We start from the raw sequence: 19,407 nt of genomic DNA on the forward strand, positions 1-19,407 counted from the left end.
TGTCCCATACAATAACAAATCTTTGATAGAGGTCATCAAAGAATGAAAAGAAGTGCTCAGTGTTGTATGTCCCAGTCAGGAGTTTATGCATGTTTTTTTTTCTTTTCTTTTAGATGTAGATGTAGCAGAATGTGGTGAATGTCTAATTTATCCTAATTGTTTTTATGGTTTTAGGTTTTCATAACAGAATTTGCAAATGGAGAATAAATATACTGAGGTTTGGTGGTGGTTGAGTGTGAGTGAGAAAACCTTTCATCATCATGCGTTCACTGAATACATTTTGTGTCGGTGCAGCTGAGAGTGATCCACAGGTTAGTCCACACTGACTGCTGCTGTGCTGACTGTGAACAGTTTTGAACTCAGTACTGACGCATGCTTGTTAGCAATTTTAAACTTTGCTAATAATTCTTTAGTAATTTACTGAATTATACTTATGTAAGATTTAGAAAGCAGGACTTGGATCATTGATGGGTTTATGACTTTGGATCTTTTTTTTTTACACTGTGTAATCAACACTTTTACTTACAGTAAAGAATCTGCATAGGAAAGACATGAGAGTAAACCTAGTTATTTTTAAAATCAGTAAACATTTGTGCAACTTGTAATGATCTTTATTTTTTCATGTTATATTTGTACTTCAATACCAGGCTTAGCATACTGCATAACGTGCATATGTGTACATCCAGACATGTAATTTTATTTATTCTCTTGAATTTTTTTATATATAGTTTTATGTGTTTTCTAAGTGTATGTGTATACAACAGTCTAATGCAGCAGCCCTGCAGTAGATTCTCCCTGAATGAAGGTTAGAAAGTTCAGTGTCTACTGAAACTGTAGACTTGTGCTTCCTGCAGGTTGTGATACTAGTTGATGTTTTGTGTTATTTATCCTGCTCTCTCTGATATGAATCTGGGTGTGAACTTCAACCTCCTGTTAAACAAATTCAACTCACTGTTACCACAGGGATTTTTGTTCAGTTTTTTCACTCCCGGTGTGTCGTGTCATTTTCCTGTGGGCAGTGCAAGGGGCGGCATGATGTTGGCCAATATCGCGCTGCATGCCGGGATACATGGCGCTCTTGTTTACAAGATGGTAGAGGAGGAAATTTCGCTCTGATTTAAAAAACAAGTCCTGTGACTTCCTGTCGTTGTCGAAACAGAGGTTATTATTTACGCGTGGTGAACAAAGCGAGGCAGTTTCACACGGAGCTACGGAGGCTCGGAGGGCTGAATGTCGCTGAAACGGCCGCTCTCACAATAAGGGACGAGGGTTTTTTGCACAGTCACTGACAGAGACAGGACCATCCTTCAGATCAGGTCGGTGCAGAGCCGAGGCGGTGACGGTGGGGAAACACCGTGTGGCTCAAACCACTAAAAGCAGCTCTGTCTGACAGCTCGTCCTCAGTCGGCAGGTTTCTGCAATGTCTTGTTGAAATGTGGTTAATTAATGTAATTTAACAGCTCCTCTGCAGCTTGAACGTTTTGTTTTGTTTGTTTGATTTTCCGTGTTTCTGAATTTAACCCCCTCCCATTTGGCTTTTGATATTTTCAGGCAGATGTGTTTCTTGGACTAAAAGATTATGTGGTTGTCACTGACACACCTGTCAAATAGTTTCACCTGGGCCACTGTCCCTGTGCAGGTCAATGTGCTCCTGAAAGAGGATAGAGCATAATGAAATGATAAACTGGTCATGCTGATATTATAGCATGCTACAAATGTATTTTGCCACTCAATAAATCAATCACAAATGTGAAAAGAATTGCTAAAAGTATGTTTCAGGTTCACAGCCACAGTGTCACACTTACACAGTTTGTCCACTAGAGAGCACAGATTTTTTTTTTTCTCTTGGCCAGAGGTCAAATTTAAGTGTTTTAAATAATCTTTGTTTTTGTGGTGTTTATTTAAAAATATTGTCCAATATATTGTTGCAGATATCAAATTCTCAAATATTACTGTAGAAATAAATGCAGTACAATATAACTGAGGTGTGACACCCATTTTCCAGTTTTGATCAATACTGTAGTTCATCAATAATGTTGCTCTAAAAATGTTTTTGTTCACTGAGAACATAAAAACCAATCATTTGACTAATTAAAGGTGACAGCTCTCCTTTATTATAGGCTGTACTGTTTATTTACAGTTAACATTATTGTTCAACTTTTCTTTCAGAGGACCGTCCTTTGGGCCTACAGGTGGACACCTGAATCCAGCCGAATGTAAGACACTAAGACACTCAAGTATTAAACTAGTAGCTAAACTAATTTACATGCAGTTAGTTAAACTAATACTTCTGTCTGAAGAGTGGCACCCTTTGATATTCTCTATCTGTGACTCCAATCTATGTGTCATTATGTTTTAGCCTTTTGAAATAAGAATATGTGCTCGTTCAGTACTCAGCTCTGTAAGGTTGCAAAACATATTAGACTTTTTTTATTACTTGCATTTCAAATATCTGTTCATGCTTCTTGCTAACCATTGATGACTCTGAATCATCGGTCTGACTTCCTGTTTGAATGTCTTACGCAGGAACAGAGCGACTGCAAAGCATCTAATTGAGCGCTACTTTCAGCAGTTAACTGAAGGCTGTGGAAATGGCAACTGCACGAATGAGTTTTGCGCATCATGTTGTGATTTTCAACCGATGGATAAAAATTCAGCCGCTGCCAAAGCGCTCGAGCTGTTTAAGATTAATGCCAAACTCTGTCCTCACCCCTCCAAGAAAGAATCTGACACCTCCCATCCAGGCTGCAGTGCTGACGAAAGCACTCAACTGGACAGTAAGATGAGCGATATGGACCTCAGTCCCAACAAGGAGGACTTCTCAGGTACTGTAAAACTGACTGGTTCTCATGGACACTGGCTTTGATTTAATCCACTCTCTTACTTCAGTTTTTCAATTTGTTTTGTTGCAGATGTTCACCACCTGACAGAGAACACTGTGTGTATGATCCTCAGTTTCTGCGAGGAGGAAGGGGACTACTCTGCTCTCATCCGCGTCATCGGCCGGGTTTTCTCCAATTCAGAAGCCCTGGTGAAGAGTTTTAGGAAGGATGAACCAAATGGTACTGAAAACCTGGACTCCTGTACACCCACAGATGTGGACAAACATGAGAAGCAGAGTGAGCAACCCTTGGAGAAGATGGGTGCTTCCTCTGCAGCTGCTTTACCGGATGAGTCTCCTAATGAAATGTTCAACCCCTGTGATGTCACAGTGGACATCGACAGCGTGAGGAGAGTCTACGACAAACTTCTAAGCATCGACCAGGTGGAGGCAGCTCTTGTGAACGCGCTCATTTACCTCACCCCAAATATTGAACTTGACCTCGATTACCTTGATGTGTACGAAACAAACCCAGATTACCTGAACATTTTCATCATCGTGATGGAGAACAGTAACCTTCACAGTCCAGAGTACCTTGAAGTGGCGATGCCACAGTTCTGCAAGGCAATGAGCAAACTGCCGGTGACGGCGCTCGCCAGACTGTCAAAGCTCTGGTCAACATACGGTCTCCAACACATACGCCGTATGATGGAGACCTTCCAGCAGCTCATCACTTTCACAGTCGTCAGCAATGAGTATGATGCTGAAAATCTGGTAAATGATGACGAGACTGTGGTGGCTGCAACCCAGTGTTTAAAGGTCGTCTTCTATGCAAGTGTCCTGGGTGGCGACGTGGACGTGGAGCACAATGACGAGGATGAGGATGACTCTGAGTCCGATGAGCTCACCCTGCACGAGCTGCTAGGTGAGGAGCGGCTCTATAAGAAGGGTCCTCGGACCGATCCTCTGGAGAAAGAACTGGGAGTTCGGCCTTTGGATTGCATAAAACCCCTCATCCCCTTTGAGGATTTTATTAACGAGTCACTGAACGACGTCGTGGAGATGGACAAAGATTTCACCTTCTTCAAGGTCAACGCTGAAACTAAGTTTTCTTTTCAGAGCTGCCCCTTCATCCTCAATGTCATCACCAAGAACCAAGGACTTTACTATGACAACAGGATCAGGATGTACAGCGAGCGGCGCCTCACCGCCCTCTACAGCATGGTTCAGGGCCAGCAGCCCAACCCCTACCTGAAGCTCAAAGTTCGCAGAGATCACATCATTGATGACGCCCTCGTCAGGGTGAGTCGCAGCATGCTACATTATGTTACTGTCGTATTGAATTGAGGTGACTTATTCTCTCTACATTCGTCAGTTAATTGAGTCCCCTCTGTGTTACAGCTGGAGATGATCTCCATGGAGAACCCATCTGACCTGAAGAAGCAGCTGTTTGTTGAGTTTGAGGGGGAGCAAGGTGTCGACGAAGGAGGGGTTTCAAAAGAGTTTTTTCAGTTGGTCTTGGAGGAAATTTTCAATCTCGACATAGGTGAGATAACTTAAATGTTTACATTTGCTTCCTATGTATCCCTGATTTACACCATATTCAAGTGCTAGTTCCACATTTTGGAAAAGATGATGAGATGAGATAAGATGAAGAAGATTAATACCACTCGCTCTGTTAGATATGAAGCTACAGCCTGGAGACAGTTAGCTTAGCTTAGCACAAAGACTGGAAATGGTGGAGACAGCTAGCCTGGCTCTGTCCAAAAAATCCACCTGCCATCACCTCAAAAGTTCACTGATTAACACGTTCAAATCAAATCAAGTTTTATTTATATAGTGCCAAATCACAACAAAAGTTATCTCAAGAAACTTTCCAATTGGAAGTGGTCAAGACCTTCAGTACAGGAGAGGAAGAGACCAAACAATTCCCACCGAGAGCAAGGAAAAACTTCCATGAAGAGGCAGAAACCCCAGGCAGAACTGGGCTCAGGGTGGGCGGCCATCTGCCTCGGCCAGTTGGGTTTGGTTGGGTTGTGTCTCAATCGCTCGATCTGTACAGAAAACAAAGGGAATATTTGCTGGACTTTTTCTTGGCAAGTAGCAGTGACTTCCTGGAGTCTCTGCTGGTTGCCTGGGAAGAAACAAGACATAATATGTTAGTCAATGAGCTTTAGATTTGTGGATTTAAGTGCATTTTACAAAACGTCTAACTGTTCTGTTTTTCTCTCACTCTTTGATTTTTTGAACAGGAATGTTCACATACGACAATGACACAAAACTGTTCTGGTTTAATTCATCCTCACTTGAAAATGAAGCCCAGTACACTCTTATTGGAATCGTCCTCGGCCTCGCCATTTACAACAACTGCATCCTGGACGTGCATTTCCCCATGGTTGTCTACAGGAAACTCATGGGCAAGAAGGGGACCTACCTGGACCTGTCAGATTCACATCCAGTATAGTAACTTTCTCCAAAGTTAATACACATTGAAAGACTATACATCAGTCTTGTATGTTGTGCATGTCATATATTTTACTGGTAAAATAATCATGCAGCAGTTTTTAGAGTGGCTGGAAGGAAACCACAATGTTTCTTCCATTGCAGACTCTCTACCAAAGTCTGAAGAGATTGCTTGAATACACTGGCAACGTGGAGGAAGACATGGCGCTCACCTTCCAGATATCACACACAGACCTGTTCGGAAACCCAATATTATATGACCTGAAGGAGCAGGGAGACCAGTTCCCTGTTACTAAGGAGAATAGACAGGTGAATCTGTTGTTGTGGTTAAAGTGAGTCTCTGAATCTTTCAGCGGCTGGTTTGGCCAAAAGTGACAATTTAAAGATAATGGTTTAAATGCTAAAATGTAGTGTAAGGCTGGAACATACTGGCTGTGTGCTGTGTGTGTGTGATGGCTGCAGAACGTCTTGGTTTTCATTTTGGCGCCGATGTTAGCAGGTTAGAGCAGACACACTGCCTGAGATTCAGCAGCTCGCCTATTTTTCCCATGTTCCCAAAAATAGACAGGGAAAAGACCTGTTGATAGTCATATTGACATCATACCAGCAACATTACATAAAATAAAATGACACCTTTCACTATAGTTTCAATGTCTGGACTGAACTTAAATATGACACAGATACGAAAAAATATCTAAATATTATATTTGAAACCATTTTATCAGCTGCACATGGAGACAGTGGTGTTTTAGTGTCATTTTCTGTCAAAAATAAATCAGAAATGGATTTATAATGAGAAGAAATACAACATTTGAGTGGCCTGCTGATGACGATTTGCCAAGGCAAACTCTATGCAGACAGACAGAGCTGGCAGCAGCTCAGCGACGCAGCCGCCACACACTCTCAGTGCAGACAGTGTGTTCCCAGCGTATCAGAGGAGTAGTAAAGTAAGCAGACAGGCTCAGTAAAGTACATAACAGAGAAATGTCTACTTAAATGTAACAGCCCAGCATTTACCACAAGCTACTGGTCATACTGAGGCTGAGCAGCAAAACCCCCAAGTTTACTGATTTGAACGAAGTTGTGTTTTTTTGCTGATGTAACAACTTTTCATCTTTAAGAGGAAGAATGTGGTTACCTTCTTTCAGAAGTGGCATAATCTTGCTTTAAAGCACAACAGTTCTCTTTGTGAGAGCTGATTTTGACAGTTTTTTGTTTTTTTACTTCAGCTTCTACAGAGAATCTACCACTGTGGTAGGAGGTTGTCTGAAGTTACTGCACAACTTGTCTTGATATCAAGTTCATCTTAATTTTCCAGGCCACATTTTATAAGAAGCAGTGAAGGAATAACTGACACATTTTCCTCTTTTGAAACGATTTCACATCTCAATATATATGAAATAGCTGAAAATCATGTAATACAACTGTCTTTTCTTTGGTAGGACCTTTTTCAAATCTTCTTTCCTCACCCACAAACACCCAGGAACAGAACAGAATTCATAACAAGCAAATGCTTCACTGTGTAAAAATGTTTTTTCTTTTAACATCTATAATTCACAGGAGTTCGTGGATCTTTATGCCGAGTACATACTGAACAAGGGCGTGGAGAGACAATTCAGAGCCTTCAAAAAAGGTTTCCTGATGGTCACAAATGAGTCCCCACTGAAATACTTGTTCAGACCAGAGGAAGTAGAGCTGCTTATTTGTGGAAGCAGGGTGAGGAAGTTATAGTATAGTAAATAGTAATTTTGATTTTTGCTGCCTTACTGTAGCCAGTGTTTTATGACTCACAGAGAAATCTCTTGTGATTTCACAGAAACTTGACTTTGAAGCACTTGAAAAGTCCACAGAATACGATGGAGGTTATAGCAAAGATAGTCAAATTATCAAGTAAGTCTGGTTTTTCCTGTTCTCCACACCCACAGCTCTTTGCTTTAATTATAAACTGACAGCATGTTTTAAGCAGCAGGTCATATTTGAAAATTGACACAGATTTTATCAGTGCTGTTAAAAGTTTCTCTTGGTTTTCCTCCTACAGAGACTTCTGGGAAACAATTCACTCGTTTGGAGAGGAGCAGAAGAGGTTGTTTCTTCAGTTTACCACCGGCACGGACAGAGCACCAGTTGGTGGGCTCGGCAAATTAAAAATGATCATTGCCAAGAACGGCTCAGACACAGACAGGTACCAAACAGTTATTTTATTCCTTTGGCTCTAAAAAGACAAAGTAGAGTCAGCTTCAGTATGAGGCTTTATTTTTACATTCTCAGCCACATTAGATGAAGCAGATTCAAACGGGGTTTTATGGCTGTATTGTATCATCTAACATAGCTGAAAATATACTTGTAAATTAGTTTGCTACATCTTTGTTTTTCTGTCAGTGTGTCGGTCAAAAGAGGAAAGATTCAGATCATGTAGTTTATGCTGGAACTCTCTTGATAATCATCTCACTATAGATTTGTCTAAAGGGACGTTTACACTGTGTGATTTTTGGGCTGTTTGAGATGTAGGTTGATAATCATGAGAGAAATGTGATAAAATCAGTGGTCATCAATACAAACTCACACTGTGAGACACATCCAATGATGACGGGTCTGAGGTGTCCGACATTTAGAGCCAAATTCTCACAATGTGACGCTTGCTGTGACACATAACTGCAAACCAGCGAAGTAGAATATGACATGAAATGAGCGGAGGACACTGCTTGGCACTACATTTCATAAGTGGTATTTTGGAGAACACTTAAGGGGTAAAAGCACACACACAAACCAAAATGTTGGGGGCAAAATGAAAAAGACACTTGTGGTGCTCTGGTGAAGAACAAAACGTAAGAACGGCACAGATGGATGACCCGAGCTGATGACACGCCCCTCATCTACTGTGGCTCTCATCTATTGTTTTCTATTTACATTACTGTGCTACAATTCACCACAGATTCATCGCACAATCTGACAGATCATAACACAAGACTTCATAAGGTGCAATAAACTTACAAAATTGTTGGTGTTGCATAATGTAAAGGTGGTTGAGGGTAAAGCAGGTTGTCATCTGTCTCATCATCATCACAGACTTGGTGGATCACCCCCCAACTCATCCTGTCCACATGGCAAAGTGTGCTTGGGCAAAACACTGAACCCCACATTGCTGCCACTGGTTAGGCTAGTACCTTGCATTTAATATCACAATACAGTCCAGCCCAATATCATGATATACAATAGCAGTTTGTAGTTTTATTTGTGACATGCCAAGTACACTAAGAAAAGCAGTGAAATGAGGGTCAGCCCCGACAGCAGGGTGGACTGTGCAAAACTGCAAAAACAAAAGAAAAATCTCGATATTTGGAAAAATATCATACATGGTGGGAAATATCACGATATTCAATATAATCAAAGCTTAATGTCTGTGTGAATCAGTGTATGAGAGGCTAACTGTAAAGCATTTGGATAAAATCATGTTATAAATGCAGCCATTCACCATTTAGTGCCAAGCACAGCAGTGTTTTTACCTTCATTCTTTCTTTCAGGTTACCGACCTCTCACACCTGCTTTAACGCTCTGCTGCTCCCTGAATACTCCTCAAAAGAAAAACTGAAAGAGAGACTCCTCAAGGCCATCACTTACGCCAAAGGATTTGGGATGCTGTGACAGATCCACAAGGGAAAGTTTTGTGACTGCATTTTTAACAAAAAAAAGGGAGTATCACAAAATTGCGGAGGGAAATGCCATGAAACAAAATGCTGCAGTAACCCGGTGCCTAACCAACCTCTACCAGTCAGACTCCACTGTCAGCCTTTCACTCTGAGGCCTCACTTCCTCCAAGAGTCAGCTTCATATACATTAGTTTTCCCAAAGAGTTTAACATGACACTTCAATAAGTTTTACGTTTTGTTTTTTTTTTCACGTGTGTTTTGTTTTCTGAGCAAACATGAAAAATATTTAATTTGTGAAACTGTGAAAGTGCACTGACACACAGGATTTTAGTGAATGCCAGCACATGCATTATATTTGTTGATTTAGTTTGACTTGTCTCATACTTTTGCAGTTCTTCATAAAGTAGCAGTAATCAGTCCACAGTCCATCTTTCTCCATCTGACTGGACTGGACATAATGGTGCTTACTGGTTATGATTGTAAAACCTTCTACTAATCCAAATAGCCTCGCTGACGAGCTTATATTCAAATGATTTCCTGTTGGTGCGAGAACAAACTCACCTCTAACCTAAAGGTTATTTTTTAAGTATTTCTGTGTTGTGCCTCTTGTGTTTCATTTAAAATGAATACCGTGTGTTGTGAACCCCAGCAGATGGCGTGGTTTCAATAGCTTGTGTGGTTTCAGAATGTGTTTATTTACTGGTCGGTTCAGATTTTCACATCCTGATAAAGGTTTTTTTTTTTCTTCTCTTGGTTTGTTTGCTGTAAAGTGTTGCTGATTGCACATCAGTAAGTGTAGTTGCCAAATGTGCAATGCCTGTATGAGGAAAAGAGTCACATGAAATGTTTTATTTGGCCAAATATCTCAGGTACATTTAAGAATGTGCAGATAATGTGAAACTCTTATGTAAAGCAACAATTATGCAAAGTGAATAAAGGTGAAATCTAAGAATCTATCTTTTAATTTCTCCAGCAAGATATAATAACTTAAAGCTGCTGTAGTCAGTATTTCTATATTAGATATGCATCACGACATGACTTCTTGACAAGCAGCAGAGAATTATCACTGGGCTCTGCAGTTTCCCTCCACTCTTCAGAGCTGTCAAATCATTGTCACATATGATTTTCTGGCTCAAAGCTTCATTGTTTGGATTCATTCACACCCACTGTACGCTTCCTGCTCCGCAGCAAAGAGCATACAAGCAAGATTATTGACTAGCTGGTGAACTTAGTGGAGCATTTAGCAGCTCGAGAGCCAGATTTTTCCCTCAGGAGCTGCCAGAGACCGAGACAGAGCGAAAAGAAGAAGAATATTGGACTTATTAGGTGGCCTGAAACAAGCCTCTAGGTGAATGCTAATGTTTCATATCTGCTGGATGTGTAAAAAGGCAACTGTTTTCTAACAAATTTACCATTATCAACTAATTATCAACTTCTGTTGATCTCTAATGGCCAATAAAATCAATGATTGTATTTTCATAGGCCCTGAAATGCTTTCTCAGTTACATTCTTACTTTGTCAAAAGCGGTCTTAATTAAAAACAAAACTTTCTGCTAAAGTTAAAAGTTTTTTTTTCAGTTGAGCAGAACTTGGGCAGAGCTCAGTTGGATAACAATGAGGCCAATTACAGTATTAACATGCATCAATCTGAATGTGATGTCAGTTGGTTTGGTCGCTGTCAAATCTGATCAAGACACACACACACACACACACACACACACACAAGCAGGTGTGGTTTTATCAGTATTCATAATTAACCGTTGCTGCTTATTTCATCATGTATAAAGATACTTCACATCTGAAGCCAGTTTTCGGGGGCTTTTCACTAAACCTTGCTGGAAAGAAAATGTCTTTATGCTCACACTGCAGCAGAATCTTAAAACTTAATCTTCTTTACCTGCAAAATGACAACATAAACACCTACTCTACAGCATATGATACATGAATATTTTAATGTTTATTCACATTTAACATTGCAGATTTACAACTGATAGTGTATGCTGACAAAAACGTATTAACATCTGGCATTTGGGTTTATCTTGTACATTCATATACAGTATCAAAGGACATTTAAATTGTAGTATTGCAATATTGCAATAAGATTTTGGTATATACTTTAGAATTAGAAGATAGTTTTTGGGGAAAATGTCAATACTGATCAGGTAAAGAAAACATTCCTCATAATTCTAAGGCTATGAAAAGCCATTTTTGCATACACGAGTGATCAACATACAACATACATGACAACATGAAATTAGCTGTCAAGCAAAGCATGCACACAAAAATATATATCTGCTGCATACACTGTACACAATTTGACACAAGAATGATCATAAACATGATGTATAAATAGATATAAACATGGGCCTTTAAAAAGAGTCACTGCACTGTTCTAAATGAAAAATCCCTTCATTTACAGTAAAGTCCTTGGCTGTCTCTCACATTACTGGACCTTTTTGTCTTTGTCGGCCACCACTTCAGACAAGTCCTCTGGTCGTACGGATTTCACTTTGGACTCCATGTCAGTGATCCTCATCTTCATCCTTGTTTGACTGGAGCTGAACTGCACCATCATCTGGGCAAACTTGGTCTGCATTACGTCCAGGTTGCTCTGCAGTTTGATGATCTTTTCCTCCAGGTCTTTGGGGTCGGCACCGGCGTTGGCGACTGCCTCATCAATCAGGTTGTCTTTCATCAGAATGGCTTTCCCCTTCTCCTCAAGAGCTTTCTTGGCTTCTGGATACTCAGTTAGCGCTTCCATCAAGTCATCTTTGGATAGGGCAAAGAGATCAGAATAACCTACACTTCTAATGTTGGCGGTTCTCCTGTTGCCTGCCTTACTGCCCTTGATTCCCAAGATACTAATTTCCCCAAAGTACGCGCCATCACTGAGCACTACAAACTGAGTGACTCCATCATCTGCCACCACAGCTAGCTTCCCTTCCTTGATGATGTACATCTCCCTGCCAATATCCCCCTTCTTACAGATGTAATCTCCAGGGCTGAACACCTGTGGCTGCAGCTTAAGCACCAATTCAATCAGGAGACCGGCTTCACAATCCTGGAAAATACGCACTTTTTTCAGCGTATCCAAATGGACATTGATGGCAATCTCAGCCTTGAGCTTGTCAGGGAGGTTCTTCAACACTTCCTTCTCATCACAGGTCTTTTTCTCAGTCCAGAGGTAGTCAAACCACTTGATGACCCTGGCCTCCAGGTCTTTTGTAACCTTTCGAAACTGCATATACTGCTTTATAGAGTCAATCTTTGCCTGGAACTCAGCACGTGAGGCGTTCATGTTGGAGATCATGGCACCAACGTTACCAACAATACTAGCGAAGATCAGGACACCGGTGAGGAAGTCAGCAATGACAAAGAGGTATTCAATATCTTTGACTGGTGGAGGGGTCTCTCCAATGGTGGTGAGGGTCAGTGTGGACCAGTACAGGGAATAGATGTACTTTCTGGCCAAGCGGCCGTGCTCTGGGTGGCTGATATTGGGATACACCCAAGTGTCAGATCCAAAACCAATGGTTTTTGAAATGGCAAAGAATACACAAGCATTCCAGTGGATAATAATGAGGATATAAAGTACGAGATTGCTGATTCGAAACATGTTGGGGAAGCTGGTTCTGGTTTCAGTCCGCTCAAAGAACTCAAAAAGCCTTGACATTTTGCAGAGACGGTTGAATCTTAACTCTGGGTTGTTGAATCCAAATTTCAGAAACAGCAGATCAGTAGGTATCATTGAAATCATATCATACTTGAACTGAGGTGTTTTTCTGTAATTGTCTCTCAGTTTCTTGGCATCTTTTACCAGCAGGCCTTGTTCCAAGTAACCTGAGGGATAAACATGAAATTATGAGCCAAATTTACAAACTACAATCAACACTAATTTGTGCATATAATTTCTGTTTTGAAACATTTTTAGGAATCCAACCTGTTCTTGCTCTGACAAAAGTGTCTGTGTAGTAGATGAAGTCTGACGTATAGTCCAAGAATATCCAGAGGTATGTGTATGTGTCCTGGAGTTCATTAAAACAGGCTCTAGAAGATGAGGAGAATGCTTTTCAAATTCAGTGAACATCCCACTGAGTGAGGAATACATTTTAATGCACATTAAATATCTTATCTTATTAAATACCTTGTTACAATCATCATCAGGTTATAAAATACTGGGCCTGCAATGACAGTCAGCCATTTGTAGTATTGGTCTGCAGCTGGATCCATAATCCAGATTTCTTTCCTAAAAAAACAACTCAAAATTAATTGATGTTGCAGGACTTAACATTTTTACACAAATATGAAACAACAGACGTGTTTTTTGTAATTAATTTTCCCAGTCTTAAAAGGCTTATTCTATCTACCGGTCTACTTACGGGGGCTCCTCTTTCTTTTTATCATCCTTTTTATCATCCTTCTTCTCATCTTTCTTCTCATCTTTTTTCTCATCCTTCTTCTCGTCCTTCTTTTCCTCTTCCTTCTTGTCCCCATCTTTCTTCTCGTCTTTTTTCTCATCTTTTTTCTCCTCCTCCTTTTTCTCATCTTTTTTAATCTCCTCTTTTTTGTCCTCCTTTTTGCTATGGATCACAAGTTTACTTTTTATAGTGGTGAAAAAGGACAGAGGTGGTCTATGAGGGGACTGTGTACCAGACTACATGACGGGAGTCTACTGGAGGCTTCACAGTTTTGGACTCAAGACATTGTTGGAAGATCTGGTGCAGGTCATACATTTTTCCAGCAGATGGCATCATAACACTGTCAAGTTTCCATCTTCGTTTGCACAGTTAACAACTTTAAAACTCCTGTTAGCTAAATATTAGAATATGCCTCTACATTTCATATCTTATTTTCCTAAGGTTAAATCAGTATAACCCACATCATAACTTGCAACAACAAAAAAAATCTTTCAAGCAAGAAAAGGGAAAGGGTTTTTTCTGTCTAATGCAGGAGAAAAATAAATGTAGAATTGGAAGACATGGTTTCAAGGATTTCTGTTCTATTAGTTATGCTATTTACTGCAGGATACAGTGCTACAACACAAGACACTAATACTGTCCACTATAATCCATGACTCATTTTTCTAAGGTTCTACCTCTATTTTAAGACAGAGATGTGCAAACACTTACTCGTCTGTGTTGTTGCAGTTATTCATGTTGTAAGTAGCTAGTGGCCACTTACTGGCAAGACTTTGGAAAGAAATAAAGGACACAATTTTTTGCACGGTGAACCTTCAGTGTCAGGATGAAAGCTTTTGGCTGGGTCTTTTTTCTTTTCTTTTTTTTTTTTTAATGCATTTCCAAGTTGTAATCCTGTGTGCTTGTGTGGAATATTCCTCTATCTTTTGTTATTGTTTGTTTTGTTAGCATTTTTATTCCCTCTCTTTTCTCACCCTGTAAAAAAATATTTTTGATTATTCATCTTTGGGACGTATAGAGTATAGAGTGCTCCCTAACGCCACCATTTATATGTAACTGCACTTGAAAGTTAGCTTGCAGTTAGCTAACAGAGAAATATCACAGGAGGTGTGATGCAGATTTAGCTAGCAAAAACTTGCAATTGGCATCTAATTTATTCATTTCATCCTTATCCTCCTTCTCATGTTCTAATCATGCAAATGAGGGATGTTTTTTATGTGGAGGCCAAATGGAAATACAGTGGGGTCCACTAGGTCTCAGACCTTTGGACCCTACTGTACGTCACGTTACTCAAGCTAAAGATGCTAACTTCTGTTTCATTGACACTTTTAACATCAATTTCTAACTCCATTTTGATCAAACTGTTCCATCAAAGCCTCGGGGGATTGATTGTTCCTCATGTAGTGTATCTTAAATGTCCTTTTTTGTGTCCATTTTTAACTTTTAGGCACCGACCATCACCAGTGTTGCTGCACAGTTCAGTACTTACTTTCTCTTACAGAGTGTGTTGTTGTGACCCGCAGACTGGGCATTGCTGTCTTGACTGGGAACGTCTTTGAGCTCAGGGCCTCTGAAGCGCTCCAGGAAAGAGTCATGCCTCTCCGCTTCAGGGTTCATTCTGTGAGATGCCCAGTTTCGCAGCATGAAGAAGAAGTAAGAGAGCCTAGAGGGTCAGCGGGAGGAAGAGAATACTACGTGACTAGGCTAGGAATTAGCTGTCATCCCTTCTCCCAGAATATGTAAATACAGGTGGTGGACAAGGTATTCAGATTCTATACTTCAGTAAAAGTATCAGTGCAATGATGTAAAAAGACTATGTAAAAACTAAAATATACTGTAAAATGTTTATTCTGCAGACAAATGCCTCCTGCGACTGATACAGTGTATTGTCATTACATTATTAAATTGTTAATCGTGTTGCATTATTTTACTTTTGTTCCTGCTAAAGGTGGTGCAAGTTTTAACTGCATTATATATATTGTTCGATAGCTTAGTCAAGTGGTTCCCACCTTAGAGGTTGGTCCCCTCCAAAGGGTCAAAAAATAAATGTGAAGCGGTCTGGACTTTGGACTGAATCTTTTGTCTTGTGTGGAATATTGTAAATTTTAACTCTTGAGGCCTTGAGCAGTTATTTAAATGAAACAAACTTAGAAGACATTTCAAGTTTCTTCTAAGGGTCTACAAGCCAAAAAGGTTTGTAACCTTAATCTTTACCAGTTTAATGTATATGTAACTAGAAACCAGAGCTGCTAAATGGAGTAAAAAGTAGGAAGGTGGAAGTGGAATCCCTGGGTTAACTACTTCAACTACTAGGGCTTTAAAGTATTACTACAGAAGTTTACCTGGCCATTGCCCCGGCACCTGTAAAGGAGTCCCTGTGGGACTGTGAAGACAGCGCTGTCTCTGAGTTGTCTTCATGGAGAGAGTGAGCTCTGGAAGACAGCAGGTGGGACAGTGACAGTGACATGTTTCAGCTCATGCTACACAAACAACTGCATGAAGCAACTTCCAAGCGACTAATTCTAGTCTGTCAAACACACATGAAATGTGTTGTCGGTTGTCAGAAAGGTTAAAGAGCGTGGACAACAATGCAAGCTATGGTAGAAATGCAGTCGAGTTAATTCCCAAAAATCCCTCCAGCAAATGAGTACATAATAAGTGTTAACTGAATCTTGAGAACTTAGTGGTGATATCAGACCTGCTGTCTCCATTTTCAATGACTGCAAGCTCGTCATCGGGTGTGTTGGTGGACAACCGCTGTCTGGCTGAAAAGGAGTTTTTCGCCATGTTGTCGCGTCTGGCTGCGTTGACCTGCAGCACACAGGTACAGAGAGAAACACACTGTGAGACTGACACATTATGGCACACATATCAGACTGTACATGCTAGAAACGGTACATCTCAACCACGAATGTGACTCATGACAGTTGTTGTTGATGTGTTTACTGAATAGCACTTTTCACTGTCTGTCTGAGACTAGCACCTAAAAATACACGCTCATTATGTCCTTAACACTAAACAGGATCAGTCTCCCTCTCTGTGAACGATCAGCTGTTTTTTAAAATAACTAAGCTATGGCTTACAGGTAGACTGTAGTTGCTATGTTCGGTCGTGTATACGGCAGGTTAAGTCCATTAGAGCCCCACTTAAAGAACAGGTACAACTGTACGTGGCCGAGGGCAGTGACTGTCTTCAGTTCTGGGTACAGTCTGGAGAAACATCCAGATCAGCTATGTGAGCTCCTGTAAAGTCCCCAAAAACTGCATGAAAAAAAATATTATTTTTATATTTTGATAGAGTTCAGCTGGATTTTAGGCTCCTGTGGAAATTTCTGCCTAATTAAAACTCTAAAAATGAAACACATTGAGTCAAGTCTAATTGTTTTTTGCTTCAAATAATAGATTTTTTTGTTTGCTGGTAAATAATGACTCACTGATCTCTGGGGAACACCAATTGTTGTAACACGTGCACACATGTAGATTAGTGGTAATACCAGGGAGTTAACCAACCCCCACTAAATTAAATCACACTGACAGTCACCAAGAAGCTGAGTGCTTGAAGGCTGATAAAAGGTAAAGCCCACAGTGTGTCCACACACTGAGTGTGAGTTACATAATCACCATCATCACTGAACCACACAGCAGCTCTGCTGTTTTTGAGAATACACATCTATAATACACTGCGCAAAGAATTATACTTAGTAGAAATCAGTGTGATTGTAATGTGAGTTGTGTTTTTCTACGTTTTACCTTCACTGTCTTGCCCTAAATCATGGTAACAACATCTGAACACAGACGCAGACCGGAGGACGACGGTGCAGTTGTTCTGAGTGTGGAAATGCATACCTGCTCATTCATACTGTGGTGGAAATATCTGCTGTTTCAGAGTTGTTTGCTGTTTTTTGATCCCACCAAGACTCAGGCTTATATAGAATTGTTAGCATTTTGGTACAAAAAGATAAAGATAAAAGTCAGATGCCAATATTTCCAAGCAAAATTAATCAGTCTCTGTATAGTTTCCTGCTGATGAGATGAGATGAGCAGAAATGATGCTCTGGAGTCTGTGAAGTCATTTGTAATTGTTTAACTGTGTTCCCTCTGTGTGTTTGCATTAAAGGTCTCTTTCACATCAAGTTAAATGTTGAACTCTTTCACTGTTTTTCTTCCTAGAGATTAGTTGTCCTGCAGCACCCATGGGCCAAGACCCGCTAAGAAGCTTTTGACCTGTGGTAAGGTTGTGTATTCAGTCCCTTCCCTGATATACATGTGTTTTCATCAGGAACGCATCGTCCACGAACCTAATGATTCCCCTCACATTGTAATATCTTGTTACCTGTCAGTAGGAGCCTCTGTGTATCAATATGTGTTCGTGTTGTGTTTGCTGTCAATCCACACTTTGGACATTTTATAAGTTATGAGATAATTAAAATGAAATATATTAAAGCCTTAAGACCTTCAGCATCTTCTTTTGAGCATCTCCGACTGTTAACTTGTTGTGGCGACATGTTTTCACTGAAACAACAGGAAAGCAAACAAACTACTGTTTTCTCCTTCAACTTGTAAAGGGAGTGAAGGCAGAGATCAAGCACTCACCTGTCCGAAACCTTTTCACACTGAGTTTTCTGAGCCGACCGCACAAGCAGCTCCTCTCTGGTTGTCTCCTGATATTTCCATCTTCAAAACAAACAGGTCAAATGTCTTCTCCAGGGAATTTTTTTTTTTTTTTTCCGATCGCTTCGTCTGAGCTCAATGTCAGCAAAAATATCGACACCGGCTGTCCATAGTCGGTAGCACCGGCTCTGCAGGATGAGGAGAGAGGAGACTGAGCTGACAGGTCCCAGATCAGACAAGGGGAGGAGTCCTGTCCATCACTGTGGCTGCCATCACTGTCCACGACTCACAACTGACACACAAACCAATGGAGTCATGGTGAAATAAATGTCATATCCATAATCATGAAATCAAATGTCTAACACATGAAATATGTAGAAATGTTACATTAAAAACTGTTAAGGGTTGGAAACGTACTCTAGGGACTATACATACACTATACATCTAGATCTGGATCATAAATCTCTTTCTCTGTGGGAATATTGTATGAATGCTGCTCCTCTGGAGAAACCAGAGACACAACAAGGTGAGCCACCTGTGCAGTTAAAAGCTACACATACATACTGTTTGTATCATAATCTGATTAAAGTGGGATGATTAAAAAAATCCATTTATTCAGAGGCATTTCATACCATGGCAAAATAAATATGCAAACATGTTCTGTTATTTCAGTTATTTCACATTTCAGTTCAGTTTTATTTCAGCTCAGGTAAATTCTTGTCTTAAATCTGCAGAATCAAGTAAAAAAGTAAAAAAGTAGCCTAGTAGCTAGCTAACTAATTCCATTTACTCAAGCACTGTACTTGAGTACAACTTTGGGGTACATTACTTGATTATATTACTCCACTACATTTCAAAATAAAACATACTGTTTTCTACCTTCCTTGTAGATTCAGATTTGACTTCCAAAATGTGATTTCATAAAATATGATGTGTGTTTACAGAATCGACTCCAACAATATAAAGCTGTTAAAATAAATTCACCTCCACCAGCTACAATATTCAAATGCTGCTTACATGTTAATAATCAATAATTATAACCCAATAATAACTGGTCTGGTGTACTGTAAGTCTCTAATATCCTTTGCTGAACTGATTTTTCATGATTAGATTTGGGCCCCAAATCTAATGCTGATGCATCACAAAATATATCACGACAAATTCATATATCACGACAGTTCAGCATAATAAACAGGCCAAATAAAATGACATATCCTCACATAATGGTGCTTTGGAATGGACTGTGTGAAGTGCAGAATGAATTGGAAGCAAAGGACTCGACGAGCACTAATGAAGGTGATTAGGGCAGAGTGAGAGAGGCATCGTTAGGCTGAGGTCCTTCATCACAGTGTTTCTCCTGTCACCACACCAGCTCACTACAACAGCATCGCCCCGCCCCCCCACTCCCTCCCTCGACATCACCCTGTGGCATAAGGTTAACAGAGAAA

General features: G+C 40.2%; 2 protein-coding genes across 6 annotated transcripts; one reads left to right on the top strand and one right to left on the bottom strand.

Moving 5' to 3' along the window:
• Positions 1-1,042: 1,042 nt before the first annotated feature.
• On the top strand, positions 1,043-10,404 carry ube3a (ubiquitin protein ligase E3A). Of its 2 annotated transcripts, none has more exons than XM_071487118.1 (11): positions 1,043-1,320; positions 2,172-2,216; positions 2,527-2,825; positions 2,913-4,123; positions 4,223-4,367; positions 5,074-5,279; positions 5,429-5,593; positions 6,845-7,000; positions 7,101-7,174; positions 7,323-7,466; positions 8,806-10,404. In XM_071487118.1, coding segments are annotated over exons 2-11 (2,523 nt in total). In that variant the 5' UTR covers positions 1,043-1,320; positions 2,172-2,214; the 3' UTR covers positions 8,927-10,404. The 2 variants fall into 2 exon arrangements, with proteins under 2 accessions (XP_071343219.1, XP_071343218.1); XM_071487117.1 differs by having other exon boundaries at positions 1,043-1,316; positions 2,170-2,216.
• A 460-nt stretch (positions 10,405-10,864) lies between these two features.
• On the bottom strand, positions 10,865-18,296 carry cnga3a (cyclic nucleotide gated channel subunit alpha 3a). Of its 4 annotated transcripts, none has more exons than XM_071487119.1 (9): positions 17,942-18,295; positions 16,048-16,160; positions 15,692-15,781; positions 14,839-15,012; positions 14,061-14,120; positions 13,311-13,511; positions 13,076-13,177; positions 12,872-12,978; positions 10,865-12,771 (listed from the first exon to the last, which is right to left on the bottom strand). In XM_071487119.1, exons 2-9 carry the CDS (start codon positions 16,134-16,136, stop codon positions 11,375-11,377), a joined length of 2,220 nt encoding a protein of 739 aa, XP_071343220.1. In that variant the 5' UTR covers positions 16,137-16,160; positions 17,942-18,295; the 3' UTR covers positions 10,865-11,374. The 4 variants fall into 4 exon arrangements, with proteins under 4 accessions (XP_071343220.1, XP_071343221.1, XP_071343222.1 ...); XM_071487120.1 differs by having other exon boundaries at positions 14,839-14,967; positions 17,942-18,294; XM_071487121.1 differs by lacking the exons at positions 13,311-13,511; positions 14,061-14,120 and having other exon boundaries at positions 17,942-18,296.
• Positions 18,297-19,407: the final 1,111 nt, after the last annotated feature.

Source organism: Trachinotus anak, unplaced genomic scaffold (assembly GCF_046630095.1).
Source record: "Trachinotus anak isolate AG129_WGS33_773 ecotype Australia unplaced genomic scaffold, CSIRO_AGI_Tana_v1 ptg000010l, whole genome shotgun sequence".
NCBI classification, from domain to species: Eukaryota; Metazoa; Chordata; class Actinopteri; order Carangiformes; family Carangidae; genus Trachinotus; species Trachinotus anak.

Bases quoted from the DNA above. Each gene is read 5' to 3' on its own strand.
- cnga3a (XM_071487119.1), bottom strand. From the start codon at position 16,136: ATGGCGAAAAACTCCTTTTCAGCCAGACAGCGGTTGTCCACCAACACA. The intron at 15,782-16,047 runs GTCTGATATCAC...GCTGTCTTCCAG, and splicing joins ATTGAAAATGGAGACAGCAG to AGCTCACTCTCTCCATGAAG. The intron at 12,979-13,075 runs GTATTTAATAAG...CTCATCTTCTAG, and splicing joins CTGATGATGATTGTAACAAG to AGCCTGTTTTAATGAACTCC.
- ube3a (XM_071487118.1), top strand. The intron at 4,368-5,073 runs GTGAGATAACTT...TTTTTTGAACAG, and splicing joins AATTTTCAATCTCGACATAG to GAATGTTCACATACGACAAT. The intron at 5,280-5,428 runs GTATAGTAACTT...CTTCCATTGCAG, and splicing joins ACCTGTCAGATTCACATCCA to ACTCTCTACCAAAGTCTGAA.